General features: G+C 46.6%; 2 protein-coding genes and 1 non-coding gene across 3 annotated transcripts in view; all 3 read left to right on the forward strand.

Moving 5' to 3' along the window:
- Window positions 1-860: 860 nt before the first annotated feature.
- RPS7 (ribosomal protein S7) lies at window positions 861-6,807 on the forward strand. Its single transcript, XM_003798564.3, has 7 exons — window positions 861-944; window positions 1,156-1,239; window positions 1,381-1,452; window positions 2,160-2,303; window positions 3,269-3,333; window positions 5,942-6,092; window positions 6,697-6,807. Exons 2-7 carry the CDS (start codon window positions 1,165-1,167, stop codon window positions 6,772-6,774), a joined length of 585 nt encoding a protein of 194 aa, XP_003798612.1. The 5' UTR covers window positions 861-944; window positions 1,156-1,164; the 3' UTR covers window positions 6,775-6,807.
- On the forward strand, window positions 2,801-2,936 carry LOC111728036. The gene has a single exon (XR_002775452.1). It is a non-coding gene; the product is annotated as a small nucleolar RNA SNORA42/SNORA80 family (small nucleolar RNA).
- Window positions 6,808-14,522: 7,715 nt separating the features above from the next.
- Window positions 14,523-16,466, forward strand: part of COLEC11 (collectin subfamily member 11) — a 41,162-nt gene continuing 39,218 nt past the window's right edge. Inside the window, exon 1 of the mRNA XM_003798561.3 lies at window positions 14,523-14,642. The gene's annotated coding sequence lies outside the window, so the exon portion shown is untranslated. The remainder of the gene's footprint in view (window positions 14,643-16,466) is intronic.

Below are 16,466 nucleotides of genomic sequence, written 5' to 3' on the forward strand. Positions count from 1 at the left end.
TTTAATAACCACTGTAAGGTAGATGAGGGTGAAGGAGCTAAAGAAATTTTGCCCCAAAATATGACTCCTTGGTATAAAGAATATTTCGAATTAAGGCCATTCATAATCAGGAAGCACTGAAGGAGGCCTTTCCTCTATCTGTATAAAACCTGGGTAACTGACTGAGAACCAAGAAGGCTGCAAACCTCCCTAGTACATGCTACTAGACCTGGCCCCAAGGTCATTGGAAACACAATACCTGTCTCTCAGGTTAATCTACAAATCAATCTCTTTCCCTCCATCTACATCCCCCCAGCAACCACTTGCCGCAGCCATACTTTTCACATTTCCCCCCCTCCCTTCTAAAAAGCATCTATAAAAGTCTCTGACCATCACTGAGCTATTGAGTAACCTTTCTTGTTGTTCCCCCCCATGCGCAAGGTATTTGGAAATACATCTTTCTCTTATTAATCTACCTTAATTGTGAGCTCATCTTTTAGCGAGCCAACCACGGGAAAAGAGCAGGTTTCTCGTGATCCCCACAAGGGTTATTTACACTAAATTAGCTTAAGAAGGCATCGCTGTAATACAACATAGCAAGGACTCTGAGGTCACTGCTCTCAGCCATCCAGAACAAACAAGTCAGAACCGTATTGAAATAGACTGCTGAAATTAGGTAGAATTCTGAGCAAAACTGGACTCCCGAGTCTCCAATCTTCCCTAGCTGACCCCAGAACTCTTGTCAACGGAACCAAGATGTCACTCCTCTGGAGGAAAAGTGTTACCAATACACTCCTCCCCGCAGCCATTTCCTGCGACTCTCTAGACTTCCTACAGCTGGTTCTCAGTGGTTTTTCCGCTTTCTGCCCCTTGCCCGCGCGGTTTCCGCCTGTTGCTTTAGGCTGCCGGAATTTGACGAGCTCTCGCGAGATTTGGGCCCTCTTCCTCAGCCGGCTCTCTGCAAGGTAGGTTCGTGGCCTGTGCTTGGGCTGGAGTTTTTTCCCAGCGTTGAGAAAACTACTTTTGGCTTCAGCCCGGGAGCAGTGGGCCCTGCTCACCGGACGGAGATGCAGCCGATTACCCGGCCCGTGCCCTCCGATGGCTTCTGCGGGGCGGGAGGGGGGCGGCCCGGCGGGGCCCGGGAGCCGCTGAGCGCGGTGCGTTGTGTACCCTCAGGAGAAGGCCATGTTCAGCTCCAGCGCCAAGATCGTGAAGCCTAATGGCGAGAAGCCGGACGAGTTCGAGTCGGGCATTTCCCAGGTGAGAAGGGTACCGGGACGCGGGGGCGGGCAGGGGCCCTCGGGGACAGGCGGCCACGTGTGTCCGCGGCCGGGCCGCTCCGGGTGCCGGGGGCTCGCGGGCAGGGCTGAGGGTCCACCGCGCTGTGCTCTGTGTCCTTAGGCCCTGCTGGAGCTGGAGATGAACTCGGACCTCAAGGCTCAGCTCCGCGAGCTGAATATAACCGCAGCCAAGGTGAGCGCGCGAGTGTGGGCGAGCGGGGGGCGCGGCGGGGCCGGGGTCGCTTAGCTCCGCCTTTGGCCTCATTGGGTCACAGACGCGGCAAACGCCTCGGGGAGCTCCCAGCACTGGAGTTCTCGGAACTTAGCCCGGAGTCGAAGCTTAGGGGGCCCAGAAGCTCTAGTGGTTCTGGAGGCAGGCCCGGGCTGGGGTGCAGGCTCTCTGGTGGGACAGGAAAAGGAGACATTCCCCCAAGGTTCTTATCCTTCCCTCGAAATATTTGCATTTGAGATTGATACCTTTTCTGGCTTAACTTTAGATTTTCTCCTTTGCAACTAAATTGACAGCAACTTGTTTTCTTAATCAGTTGTCTTCACTGACTCCATCTGCTTAGTGTACAGATAACTGGAAATTATTTTGCTTTTGAGTCCTGTTTATAGTTTGGGACCTACAGCATTACTTTGGACAGTTGAGAGTAACTAGTCATCATTTTTTTTGTGCAAAAAATAGAAAGTTTATTTCCTATAGTAGCTGTCAGCTGTACTTGCATGGTTATGAATAAGTTCTCAAACTGAAAGTTTTGTCAGATTTGTTAGACGAGTGCAAATAATCTGGCAAGTGGTAAAAGGGTTTGGGTATTCTTGGCTATGACAGCTTCTTCCCATTGCGTGTTACCCCAGAGGATTGTGGACTTCAAAAAGTTGTGTTTTTTTTTCCTTCAGGAAATTGAAGTTGGTGGTGGTCGGAAAGCTATCATTATCTTTGTTCCTGTTCCTCAACTGAAATCTTTCCAGAAAATTCAAGTCCGGCTAGTACGCGAATTGGAGAAAAAGTTCAGTGGGAAGCATGTTGTCTTCATTGCCCAGGTATCTGTTGTTAAATATTTTGTGGATTTTGCTGAAATTACTTGTGTTCTGACTGTGTTGGTAGTTCATGAAAACAGTCCTTTCTTGTTCTAAGTGGGAGGGTGCTGGGAAAATTGTTCCATCAGTAGAGAGATAAAGCACACTATTAGTAGAACAATTTAGGGACTCTGTGTAATGACCGAAAGCTGTGTTTTGGATTGTTAATGTGGATGTATCTGTTACAATTTCATGACTGTGGGTTGCTTGCAGAGGTGATGAAAGAGAGAAAGCTCCAGTGTGGTTGGTCTTGAGCAGTGACTTTTGTCTGTGATAGTTAGTGGTCCTGTGTCATGCTGCTTAGCTGATCAGGTGTAGACTTGGGAAGGGGTATGAAGTGCTAAGTAGTAGGTGACAGGAATAAAGGCACATGGTCAGGAAAGGGTTTTTGAAGTTCAGATCTGGCTTTGGTGCAAACTGCAGTCTTTGGGGAGTTAAGTGTCAAGATTGGCCAGGAATATGCATGGGTTTGGATTTATGGCGGGCCCGTTCCCCTGGGCCTCTCATAGTGTCCCATGCCAGAGCAAACTGTGGCCCTGAACCATTGCCTGGCCTCTGTGTCCATAGGCTGCTGGCACTGAAGTGGGTTGCACAGAGGAAAAAAAAAGATTGGCCAGGAATAAAAGAAAGTGTTCTAGGTCAGTAGACATTTTATGCCCATGTTGGGTATTGGGCTTTGTTGAATGGAAAAATATATATATATTTTTTCGGTAGCATTTTAATATCAGCTATGGATTCTGAATGAGTAACTGAAAATTGGGAAATAACTCCACAGAGTAGTTTTTGAGTCTAGGTGGTTTAGCTTTCTCAAACTTGGAACTTGTTCTCTTACTCATTTTGCTTTTAAAGTGGTTTGACATTTCTTAGCTTTGTATCAACTTAAGGTCCTTTTTGTGGAATTTTGTTGCATGATAATTTTTACCTTGCAGAGGAGAATTCTGCCTAAGCCAACTCGAAAAAGCCGTACAAAAAATAAGCAAAAGCGTCCCAGGAGGTAAGTATTTCAGTAGCATCAAAAATATGTTGATCACTGTTATTAGCACTCTTAATTTATGCAGGTTGTAACTTAAATCACAAGCCGTTCACATGGGAATCTTTTTTAATACTTGGTTTCCTCTGTGTGTGGTGTGATTTATTCTAGGTGTAAAATGTACATGTATCCACATAGGTCATAGGTCAGTGCTGCCACAGAAGATGAGGCTTTGCTCCAATTCTTTGGATAAGGAATAGGAATGATGAGAAGGATAGCGTGCGTGTAGTGCTGGGATAAAGTGTGCAACTTTAGATGAAAACAGTTTAGCACACTTTATCCCAGCACTACACTCACGATTTCCTTCTCTATCTCAAACATCTTTCCTGTTTTGGTGGAGGTAGAGTTGATATTTGTGTCCTCTGTGTTTGACGGGTGCTAAACCTAGTTGAGGTGGGCTTGAGTACATCTTTGCTTTTTATTTTTGCTTTGGATTAGAGGCAAAAAAAGATGGATTTTGCTTGTGTTAAAGTTAGAGTTTACTACAGTTGAAGATGTTGATGGAAATTATCTATGAGTTTAAGGCATAAGTGCGAATACTGACAGTTGGCGTCTTGGTGGTCTAGGCAGGCCTTCTGTGAGTGTACTGGTTAGTACGTTGTTTCACACACTTGGATTATTGAATCCCTCCAGTCACTTCCTTAGGGATCAGTTTCAGGAAAAATGCTATTGGTGTCCCTCCCAGGTGGGCAGCAGTCCTGTGAAATGTGTGATTTGTATTGTTACCTTAGTTAGTAGATGAGAAAGCTGGCCCAAGGCTTGGAGAGTTTGCTTATTACTGCTAATAGTAGCTAAGAATTTTTGTTTTTAAAGTCAGTCATGTTCTGAGAAACTACTTGATAGCCAGTGAGTGAGGGCAATCTAGAAGTGGGCAGGTATTACTGTGTTGTACCCTGTTGGTGTGGGGAAGAAGGGAAGACTGGTGAGGGTGGAAAGGTAGGTGCAAGGTCTCCAGAATTTTGGCTCTGTGGCTTAGCGCTTTGAACTTGTTATGGGTACTTGGACTAGCATAAGAATTGAAGATCTCTTTTGTTTCTCATGATACATAAAGGGGGTTTTATACTCTCAATTCTGAGAGCCTGAGTTAGGAATTGAGTATAAAAACAGTCCTTTTGCTTTCTACCCAGCTGGGGGACTGCCTCCCGGATCTGCAGCTGGAATCCTCCCATTTCTCAGGCAGTGACATCACTATGTTCCTAGAAAGCCAGTGTGTAGGTTTTGAACCTTCCTTCCTCCTTTGCACGGGGCTAGGTTGCTAGGGTGTGGTGATGGACTGCTTTCCCAGTGTGGTTTCCTGCTTTCAAGGTTATTTTCTCTGTTTAGAAGAGCTGTTTCTCTACCTCAGGTTTAATGCTGCCATTTGTGTGTTTTGACTGTTGTTGTGTTGACTCATTGTTGTGTTATCTGAAACACTAATTTATAGTCATGTATTTTGTGATATACTGAAGTTGGAGTGCTGTTGCTTCTCTTTTAAACTAGTTTAGATAACATTGGAATCTGAATAATAACTGCAAGAATAGCTTTTAATCTAATTTATATTTTGGGGGAAGCAGTTAATACATTTCCATATTTGCCTGCCTGCCTAGCTAGTACTGTAAGAATGTGCAGGATGAGTAGCGGTGAGTGTGCAGGTCTCTGATGCCCTTTCTGAGCAGCGGTGGAAGGCTGGGAATTAGAGTTCCTTCTAGCTATTGCCGTCCATGGCTGTGGAGCAGTGGGACCTTGGCAGTCAGATTGAGAGCCACTAGAAAAGGCGTGCTGTATCTGGGTGCTGCCAGGTAGGAAATGCCAGTGAGCAGGAGACATATTGTGTGTGCTGTGAGTAAGACCTACACAGATAGCTGTAATAGGGGCAACTCCATAAAGCTGAAAAGAATTGTCTGAGGAGACAATATCTCCTCCTCTGTAGTAGGCACCTCCCCCCCAATTGGAATCGAGTCGTCTGGCTAGTTGAGCTTTAAACTTGAATGCCTATTGTCAGCCAGTGTAATGAGGATGGGTTGAAAACCAGTGATCCACATGGGGGGGGGCAGCTATTATACAACTGCTGATGGCACAGTACCTTTTGGGCTGGAGTATTCACCTCATTTGATCATAAACAATAAAGAGAAGTTTGTGTCATGGAGGCCAAGGAGAGCTCTTGAAAGGTCTGTAGGAGGTAAATTATGTGATCACTTTAGTATTTTGGAAAGATGACTTTGACAGCGTTTCTGGGGGTGGGGTTGGAGATGAGCAAGACCAGTGAAGTGGTTATTGCAGTGATTTCTTTGAAAATAAAGATGTGTAAAAAGGTCCTCACCAATCTCCCATTTCCTAATCACTGACATCACTTAGTGAATGTATTGACTATGTAGTCACCAGGGTAACATTCGAAATAAAGTTGAAAAAAAATCTGTTACCATATTCTAGTTAGGCAATGATGTTGGTGTGATGTGTGAAATATAACTAGCCTATTCAAGACTAGTATTAATTTAGCTTTTAGGAATCTGGAATTCACCATTTTCGTTTTGACTAAGAGATGACCAGAGGGCAGACATTGCTAGGTTGCTTACTTCTGTCCCTGTTCTTTAAGCCGCACTCTGACAGCTGTGCACGATGCGATCCTTGAGGACTTGGTCTTCCCAAGTGAAATTGTGGGCAAGAGAATCCGTGTGAAATTAGACGGCAGCCGGCTCATAAAGGTGCACTTGGACAAGGCCCAGCAGAACAACGTGGAGCACAAGGTGATGGTGGACGGTGTGGGAGGTGCAGCTGCAGAAGAGAGCAGGTTGCAGTGTAATGTGTGGCCCTCCAAAAATGAGCATTGTAAATTCATGGACAGCTTTTATCTGTACTTTGGCCACTCCCCTTCCCCTTTGGATTATGTGTGTCAGGTTTTAATTGAACATTTGACGTTCTCTCTGTACCTTTTAAATTATTAGGAAAAAAGGGAAGTAAAATAATGCCACGGTCTGACTTAAAGTAGTATGTTTGTGATAAGTGGGGGTGGGGTGGTGATGGTCTTAGAATCTGGGAGAATTGTCAGTTTACTTCAGAGCTGGGCGAACAGAACCCAGGTGGACAACTCCTGGGCTTCTCCAGTGGCTCTGTCTGCACGTGCAGAGGAGCACAGCACTCAGGTGCTGGGGTGTAGAACCCTGTCCTCTAACCTCGGAAGCGAGCTTATCCCCAGTCTTAGGACTGTTGGGGGCATATTCTGTATCTTAGTGCCTGGCTGCTCCTGGGAAGAACTGTAGGAAAACTGTACAGGCGCAGTTTCTCAGCATTACTTGGTTTTAAGATGAGTGTTGTATGTTTACACTTTTGTGATTATTTCTTTTCTTGCAGGTTGAAACTTTTTCTGGTGTTTATAAGAAGCTCACGGGCAAGGATGTTAATTTTGAATTCCCAGAGTTTCAATTGTAAACAAAAATGACTAAATAAAGTATATTCACAGTTTTCTGTATCAGGTATGTTTTTTAGAACCCCAGAGACAGATACCCAGCCACCTGCATCACTAATAGGCTGGAGGATTCTCAGCCAGGATGTTTGATGTGAAGGGTAGGTTTGTATCAGTGACATTATAATCTTCAGATGTCAGAATCACCGAATATTACCATCTTGCCCATTTTTACAAACACAGTTCAGTAGCCTTAAGTGTATCTGCATTGTTGTGAGACCATTTCTGGAACTTACTCTTTGATCTTGTAGAACTGAAACTGCCCATTAAGCCAACTTTATTCCTCCCTGTTCCCTCAGTCATTGAATTTTGTATGTAAATCCGTGTCAGGTTTTTGTAAGATTAAAAGATCAAGTGTGAAGGTGGTTAATAGATGTGCTCATCCTCTAGATGCTGTGTAAACTTGGGTGGATGGTTTTCTGGTTCATAAAAAGGGCTTGAAGTCAAGACCCTAGTGCAGCGTTAGAGGGGCCATTGTTCTTCCTGATATTTCTAGGTAGTGGAAAATGTCTTAATTGTTTTACATCACATTGTTTCTATAGTTAGACTAGTTGGATTGTGGAAGCTGTCAAGGCAAAACAGAATAGGTAAGAGCTGAATAGCTGGCCGGCGCCGATGGGCTCCGGTGGGTCCACTGGGTGCTCTGAGCTGCCCTGTACTTGGAGGCCAAGGTGACTCCTGCCTCTGAAGCAGTCACAAAGAACTTTGAACTTTACCCTGGCAGTAGTCTGTTACCCCATCCCCAATCTGCTGTCTACACTGTGTTCTGGTTAGGGTTGTCACAGCCGTGATCCCCTTCCCTGGTTTCTGTGTAGTAAAGTCCTTACTTAGGCCCAGGATGATGTGCTGCAAACTCGTCTCCCTCTCCCAGCGTGAAGTATGTTTCTGTGGCATCCTAGTAGGTTCATCTTTTTTGTACTTTGTTACTTCAAACAATGTTTAGCATTTGGTCTTCAGAAAATGATGGATGAAGGTTACAGGAGAATGTCAGTTTCTGTGGTCATAAACCAGAACACAGGTCAGATGTTCTAGAGGCAGGCCCACATCTTGGTTTAGCGTAATCTTAATAGCACAACACTTGGAATGTCAACACTCGGCTTCAGTTTTCTGGTCTGTAAAAATGAGAACTTATTACCTGCTTTATTGTATTGAATGTATCTATTTAGACACCAAGTTCGTTTTCATAGTAATTAGTGCCAGGAATTTAAAGTGTGCTTCATTAAACTGCACTGACAACAGGTCTGTAACCTGGGAGTCCTTGGGGTCGGAAGCAGCTCTCCAAAGGGGGCACATAGGGGCAACCTTTCTTTTAACCGTAAATTACAGACCATACCTGAGTGCGGTGGCTAACACCTGTAATTCTAGCCCTTTTGGAGACTGAGGTGGGTGGATCCCTTGAGCTCAGGAATTCAAGACCATCCTGAACAAGAGCAAAACCTCTACTAAAAATAGAAAAACTAGCTGGGCATTGTGAGCGCCTGTAGTCCCAGTTACTCAGGAGGCTGAGGCAGGAGGATGGTTTGAGCCCAAGAGTTTGAGGTCGTGATGAGCTGTGATGCCACAGGATTCTACTGAGGGCAACATAGTGAGACTGTCTCCAAAAAAAAAAAAAAAAGGAGAAAAGCCCAAGTTACAAAAGGTAAGTCTGTGTACCGTCACCCAGCTTCAGCATTACTGGTAATTTTCTTAATCTTGTTTCAGCTATTCCTGCTTTTCTTTTTGCTGGAGGTTTTTGAAGGGAACTCTAAACATACTAGGCATCTTTAGGCTGTGATAATATTTCTTTGAGACAGGACAGGGTCTTGCTCTGTTTTTTCAGCTTAGCAGGCAGAGGTGACAGCCCAGCTCACAGCAACCTCAAAGTCACAGAACTCCAGAGATTCTCCTGCCTCAGACTCCCAAGTAGCTGGGAGTACAGGTGGTGCCACCACAGCCAGTTAATTTTTGTTTTCTGTAGAGGTAGAATCTTGTTCAGTCTGGCCTCCCAAAATGTTGGGCTTATAGGTGTGAGCCACTGCGCTCTGCCAAAGCTGTGATAATTATTAAAATTCAGTATCAAACTTAATGAGATTTTAAATTGTTACATTACAAAGTATTAAACCAAGGTTTTCCAAAAATATTCAATCATTCAATATTGATTAATTTCAATAAAATTAATATCTTTGGGAACAGAAAAGGTTTAGGTACTATTATTTTTACCCATCTAATTTTTCGTGTCTTTGTAATGTGGATGTTCTGTTAGGCTGTGGGAGTTGTACTGGAAGGGGGCAGAGGGAAGGAGGGAGGGAGATTGGTGTGCTTTCATCTAAGGGGCACAACGTGGGGATAGGTGGCACCCCTGCTGGGTGTGGGACACAACTACAACAGCGACTTTACCTAACAAATGTGCCCTCATTCTGAAATTGGAAAAGTTGTACTTGAGGTACACAAAATGGTTTGGGGACTAGTCAACTCAGTGTTGAGAAAGCTGGAGTACATGGAGTATTCTAGAATGGTGAATAATTTTTTTCAAGATCCTGTTGGACAAAGATTAGATATTAAACCTGCAAGAATGAGTGTTTGTGCATTTGCTGTGGAGAGTGTGGATTTCCAATCTTGCTCTTCCCTGCTAGTTGTATGAGTCCAGCACTTTCTCCCACATCCTTACAATGTAGTAAAAGAAAACTGATAAAGTAGGCATTAACCTTAATATTTATTTAAATTTATAACAGTACAGCACATCCATGATCTAATGAAAGCAGAAACGTTTCCATGACCAGAGATGGGCCTGGTTACTAAGATTCCCATTACTGCCTGATAAACTATTAAAAATGGTTTTAACTTCATTGAATTTCCTCACATAATAGCAACAACTATGGGTGAGTGATTAAAATGAAGTTTAGTCTGAGTGTGTCTTTGGCAATTACATTTTTACTTAAAATTCTATACAGATAGGGTGGTGCCTATGGCTCAAAGGAGTAGGGCGCCGGCCTCATGCCGGAGGTGGTGGGTTCAAACCTAGCCCCAGCCAAAAATTGCAAAAAAAAAAAAAAAAATTCTGTACAGGTGAAATCCAGTTTGTGTTCTGTAATGACATTTACATGAGGCTGTCATTTGACTTAGTGTGTGGTTATTGACTGCACCTATCATGGCCTGGCCTTTGTCTTGAAAGTAGAAGTCACTTAGCTTTTGATTTTTTTTAGTTTTTTTTCATCATTATCTACAGGTTTGATGAAAAGTCCAAATTACTGTTTCTAAGTGGTTATTTGTATTTCTTGACAGAACCTGCCATGGTCCATAAGCAGAACTGTCGTTTCTGCTAACTTTATTCATAACTATTCTGTGGCCTCCTGGAGGGCTACGGTAGGAACGAGGTCTCTGTGGTCAGGAGTTTGCTTGTCCACTGTCAGCTTGCAGGTCTGTGCTGGAGCAGCCAGTGCAGCTGCATGTGGGTGAGGGCCCCCAACAGGCAGGTGGGACAGGTGGGCGGGGATGTCAGACACAGTCACACGGGTGTCTGGAGGGAGTGTCTGCACTCATCAGGCAATGGGGTGGACCATTTACCATATAAACACAAATTCTTGCACAGCCCGGTGAGGCAGGTAGTGGTTCCCAGGCTGGGGCTCAGATCCCACCCAGCGTGTGGGATCAGCAGCTCAGCACCTCAGGGCTGGGCCCCACAGTCTATTATAGGAAGGCCTGAAGTGAGCTGGACTGCCTCAGAGTCCTGATGGCCAGCTGTCACCATGGGCCTGTCTCATGGAACTGTGTGGTAGGTGGGTGTGATCCGAGTTTCAGCGGCGTTGGCAGTGACGCCTGTCTCCTGGGCCATCTGTGTCCTGCATCCCTGAGGAGTCTGAGGGAGGGACACTGGGGAGGAAGGAGGATGGGCCAGTAGGAGGGGGCCTGGCTCTGTACTTCCAGGGAGCCAGAGAGCCTCAGGGACGAGGAGGGAGCTTTTGCATGGGGTCAGTGTCCTCATAGACAGTGTCCTGGAGATACGGCAGCACGTACTGTGTGACCTCCAGTGGAAGTTCCCATCGGGGACAAACGGTTTTCATCTGGCTCTTGCCTTCCGGATTCCTAGTTATCTCTGAGAAATGTAAATACCAACCGGGCTTCATGCCAGAGTCTCCTGTGTGGAGAGGGGGCTAAAGGCTGTTCCCAGGGCCACGACCTGGGAGCTTTCGAGAAAGAGCTGAGAGGAGGAAAGGCCTGAAAGTGGTAGCTGGTGCTTCCCAATGACTCCTGGGGCTTGTGATTTATGATCTGAAAGTGGCTGTGATTATGATCTACTTGAAATAGGCATCTAGCTAGAAAAAGCTAATGATCTTTTCTATTTTTGTAACAGTATTTTCAGGTTATTAACATACACAAAAAAAGCCCTTAACCTTTCAGAAACACAGATATACATGGAATAGTCATATCAGTTGTGAGACAGAAGGACAGGGATTGGTCTGGGGACAGGCGGTGGCGGGAGCCACCAACCAGCACAGCATGAGGAGCCGGGTCTGGAGCCCAGCAGCACAGTCCTGGTAATGTGATCTTGGGCAGGGTCTCTGATGCTTGAACTCTCAAAGGGTGTGATGATGCCTTGCCCTGTGGAGGAGAGGTGGGGCCTGAGTGAGGGGTTGTGGTGACCCTAGCCCATCCCTGGGGCCAAACTCCATCCTGTACCCGTCCCCTCGGCAATGTGTCCTTGTGCTCGCTGGCATTTGGTGGGGTCTTAGCGTTCTTTAGCCATCCTGCTAGGTGTGTCCTGATAGCTCACTGTGGGCTTACTTGGCATTTCTCTAATTGCTAATGATAACCAACATCTTTTCATATGCTTATTTATCTTCATGTCTGCTTGGGTGAAAGGCCTATTCACCATTTTCTAATTGGACTATTACTTTACTATTAAGTTTTGAGAATTCCTTATGTACTCCAAATACTCCTTTGTGAGATGTAGTTTGTAAAATACTTCGTCCTATCCTGGGAATTGTCTTTGCATTGTCCTAACAGGGTCCTTTTTTAAATTTATTTTTTGTAAAGTTGGGGTCTTGCTATGTTGCCCAGGCTAGTCTTGAATTCTTGGCCTCAAGCCAGTCCTCCTGCCTTGGCCTCTCACAGGGCTGGGATTATAAGCATGAGGCACAGCACCTGCCCCTTGCTGGGATTTTGGTGGGAAGCATGGTAAGCTTATTCTGTACATCAGTTTGGGGGAGAGTCAACATCTTTACTCTGTTGAGTCTCCCAATATATAAAGATAATGAGTCTGTCCATTTAGTTAGACCTTCTTTGATCTTCCCATCAGCATTTTGGAGTTTTTAGCATATAGAGATAGGGTGTCTGTCTGGAGAGCTGGAGGATAGTGGTGCCATGATGGCTCACTGTAACCTTGAACTCCTGGTGCAAGCAATTATTCTGGCTCTGGATCAACCTCCCAAGTAGCTGGGACTATAGGCATGTACCACCACATCTAGTTAATTTTTTTTTCTTTTTTTTTTTAGGCCAGGGCTGAGTTTGAACCTGCCACCTTCTGCATACGGGGCCAGCACCCTACCCTTCTGAGCCACAGGCGCCACCCTAATTTTTTTCTTTTTCTTTTTTTTTTTTTTTTTGAGACAGTGTCAAGCTGTCGCTCTGGGTAGAGTGCCATGACATCATAGCTCAAAGCAACCTCCAACTCGGCTCAAGCAATCCTCTTGCCTCAGTTTTTCCATTTTTAATAGAGTTGAGGTCTCATTTTTGCTCAGGCTGGTCTTGAACTCATGAGCTCAAGCAAGCCACCCTCCTCGGCCTCCCAGAGCGCTAGGGTTACAGGTGTGAACCACTATGGCCAGCACAGCTGAGTTTTCAGTGTTTATCTTGTGTCCTGTGACCTGCTGAACTATTTACCTATTTCCAGGAGTTTTTTGGTAGTCTCTCTGGGATTTTCCCAGTAGGTAACCATGTCATCTGCAACCAATAACAGTTTTATCTTTTTTCCCTTCACCTGTATACCTGTGTTTCCTTTTCATTCCTTAGTGTGCCCAGAACTTCCAGCTCTGTGTTGTGTAAGCATTGTGAGAGGAGACCTGCTTGCCTTGACTGGGAAGAAACCTTCAGTCTTCCAGCATGAAGTGTGGTGTCAGCTACAGACTTTTTAATAGATGCTCTTCATCTTCCTCTACTTCTGTTTTCTGAGCGTTTTTGTCATGCAAGGGTGTTGGATTATGTCAGATGCTTTTTCTGCATCAGTTGACATGATCGTGTGCTTTTTCTGGGCTAGCTTGCTGACTGGTGGATCGCATGGTTTGGTTTCTGAATGTTGACTCAGCCTGTGTCTCTGCATGAAGCCCCATTTGGTTGTAGTTTATAAATCTGTTTATATATTGCTGAATTCTGTTCGAACGTATTTTGTTAAGTTTTGCATCTATATTCACGAGGGCTGTTGGTCTGTAGTTCTTACTTAGTTTGGCTTTGGTATCAGGGTAACAACTTTACAAAATGAATTGGTAACTATTCCATCCTCTTCTGTTTTCTGGGAGAGGATGTGTAGAATTAGTGTTAATTTTTCTTTAATCATTTGGTAGATTCTCCTGTGAAACCATCCATAGCCTAGAGATTTCTTTCTGGGGAGTTTTTAAATTGCAAATTTAATTCCCTTCCTTATTGCAGGGCTGTTAAATTATCTGTTTTGTGTGGGGCGCATTGTAGCTGTTGTGATCCCTTTGTCTTAAATTGTCAAATTGACGTATAACTTTATTGTTAATTTGTTTTTTGAGGCAGAGTCTCACTCTGTCGCCCTGGGTTGCGTGCTGTCCCGTCATAGCTCACAGCAAGCTTGAACTCCTGAGCTCAAGAGATCCTCCTGCCTCAGCTTCCTGAATAGCTGGGACTACTAGGTGCCTGCCACAACACCTGTTTTTCTACTTTTAGTAGCGACGGGGTCTCTTGCTCAGGCTGGTCTTGAACTCCTGAGCTCAAGTGATCCACCAGACTCAGGCTCCCAGAGTGTTGGGATTATAGGTGTGAGAAACTGTGCCTGGCCTACATATAACTTTAATGTTTTAAATAAAGAATCCATTCTTTTTCATAGATTTTGTGATTTGTGTGGAGTTTGTCAGTGTTTACATTTTAAATGTGCTGTGATTTTTCATTCTAAATAAATATTTTCCTTTAAACTTAGCATTTTATGATCATAATTTTATACTGATCTTTTTCTCAGAAGATCCCTGACCCCATAAAAGAAGCAGGGTTCAGGTGCACAGAAGCGGGGCCCATCCAGCTGCCACAGGACTGACTTCTGATGTGTTTTCCTGTAGATGGAACTTCCGAGCAGAGCAGGTGGGGATCTCCCTGGGCTAGGGCTGGTCCAGTGCTTACCGCCTTTCAAAGCAGAATCCCATGTGGAAAAAAAGAAATGGAAATCTATCAGCTGCATTTGTTTCTGTCTGATGTGACCATCCCTCTTGGGATGGACCATCCCAGCGTCTATTTCTGAATTTCCACAATACTCATACTTGGGGGGGGGGGAGGTGGGGAGAAAGAAAAACAGAAGAGACAGGCTTTTTGAGATCAGGTTGTGGGTTTGGGTTGTGGAGTCAGCAGGGGCCTCCCCAGGAGGGCTCCCCACCCCCCAAACCTGGCACCAGCCCCTCCTGGCGTTCCCACACCCTGCAGCTCTGGAGCAGTGATGGATTTCAAACAGGAAGCAGCTGCAGATAACACGGCTGGCCTGATTTGCTGGGCTGCCTGTAGGCCCGGACCCGGCTCCCCTCTGTGCTGAACTGTGGCCGCCTCTGTAAATAGCAGGCATGAGGCTCCCAGGCGCAGTGTCCTCGTGGGCCAGCAGCGGTTAGGACAGCCCCTGCGCCTAGTGTGTGCTCAGGTAGGAGATGCCACCCCGGAGGACGGGACCTGGTTTGACTGCTCAAGCCCTGGCCAGAAGGGCACGATTTCTAACAGAGCTCTAACGGGGGGACTGGGCTGAGGGGACAGATGTGAATTTGCTCTTAGTACAGGCAAAATAGGGAGTCTTAATAAATCAGTCAGCGGATTCCAAAGTTTGATTAGTTCTGAAGCTCATGGTGGAGACTCCGTGGAGCCTGTTGAGACAGATTTAGACCAACCAGAGTTACCAGATGGGTGCAGCACGCCCACTCAGGTATACTGGGTTTCCTGGGCCAGGAGAAAAGCAATCTAGTTCCAAGCCACAGTATGACAGCCAGTCTCAGACCCTGAGCAATCTGAGGGGTGACCAGCTGAGGGGCCTGGGGACAACTGTGGTCACTGTGCAGTGATGGGGGTGACCAGCTGAGGGGCCGGGGGATGACTATGGTCACTGTGCAGTGATGGGGGTGACCAGCTGAGGGGTCAGGGGATGACTGTGGTTACTGCATAGTGATGGGGGCAACCAGCTGAGGGGCTGGGGGATAACTGGTCACTGTGCAGTGATGGGGAACCAGCTGAGGGGCTGGGGGACAACTGTGGTTACTGCACAGTGATGGGGGCGACCAGCTGAGGGGCTGGGGGACAACTGTGGTCACTGTGCAGTGGTGTGGCGACCAGCTGAGGGGCCTGGGGATGACTGTGGTCACTGTGCAGTGATGGGGGTGACCAGCTGAGGGGCTGGGGGACAACTGTGGTTACTGCACAGTGATGGGGGCGACCAGCTGAGGGGCCGGGGGACAACTGTGGTCACTGTGCAGTGATGGGGGTGACCAGTTGAGGGGCTGGGGGATGACTGTGGTCACTGTGCAGTGGTGTGGCGACCAGCTGAGGGGCCTGGGGATGACTGTGGTCACTGTGCAGTGATGTGGCGACCAGCTGAGGGCTGGGGGATGGCAGCAGTCACTGGGCAGTGATGGGAAGCTCTGTCTCAGGCTCGGTGCTGGGGATCCAGATGGGAAGGGAGGGAATTTATGGGTTGAGGGAGAACTCCTAACACAGTGGGGTCACCTTGGCTCCAGAAATTGGAAGAGAGGATGGTCCCTGTGATACCTCGCCTCAGGGACTGGCCATCTTAGAGCTGGAGTGGTTCGGTGGAGCACACCTGATGAGGTGGAAGAGCCATCACAGTGCACACCTGGATCGCTAATTTGATGGGAAACACTTGCCCTGGGGCAGAGTGAGCAGTGCCACGGACCTCAGAGCTGCTTCATTTCCAAAAGGGTCTTGCTGGGAAGCTGGAGTATTCTGGTCCTTGTGGGCGGAGGCACGTGGTCCCTCTGGGAGGCAAAGTAGCGGGGTGGAGGGACACTTTGCCCTCTCAATGCTGGGATGTGGCTCTTAGGTATGTATAGGGTCTGTGAGGTGCTGGGCCCACAGGTCACACTTACAGACAACGTCCACTCCTTTATTCAGCAATTTAAGTTGGGCTTTTCCCCAGCGTCTATTTCATTCTATAATATATTTCTTCTAAGGGGTCCACATTTAATCCCTTTGCCCTGCTGGTGAAGTAGCCTCCTCTCCTGCAGATAAGGATGTCACAGGAGGGCAGGATGGGGGCAGCTGTGGCCTTAGGAGGCCCCGGGGGCAGCTGTGGCTTTCTGTTTATAAAACCAAATTCCTCTCCCAAGAAGGCAGTTGGAGACAGCTCTGGGGAACAGCTCCCTCAAGGGGTGTGGGCACCTCCTTCCTGCACCCCTGGGGACGGCTCCCTCAGGGGGTGTGGGCACCTCCTTCCTGCACCCCTGGGGACGGCTCCCTCAGG

This window comes from Otolemur garnettii, unplaced genomic scaffold (assembly GCF_000181295.1).
Source record: "Otolemur garnettii isolate 467f Iridium unplaced genomic scaffold, OtoGar3 scaffold00139, whole genome shotgun sequence".
Taxonomy (NCBI): Eukaryota; Metazoa; Chordata; class Mammalia; order Primates; family Galagidae; genus Otolemur; species Otolemur garnettii.

What these genes read in the sequence shown, in the direction of transcription:
- RPS7 (XM_003798564.3), top strand. Translation starts at nt 1,165, where the DNA reads ATGTTCAGCTCCAGCGCCAAGATCGTGAAGCCTAATGGCGAGAAGCCG. An exon ending in TCGAGTCGGGCATTTCCCAG is followed by an intron (nt 1,240 to 1,380) that starts GTGAGAAGGGTA and finishes CTGTGTCCTTAG; the next exon opens with GCCCTGCTGGAGCTGGAGAT. An exon ending in AGAACAACGTGGAGCACAAG is followed by an intron (nt 6,093 to 6,696) that starts GTGATGGTGGAC and finishes CTTTTCTTGCAG; the next exon opens with GTTGAAACTTTTTCTGGTGT.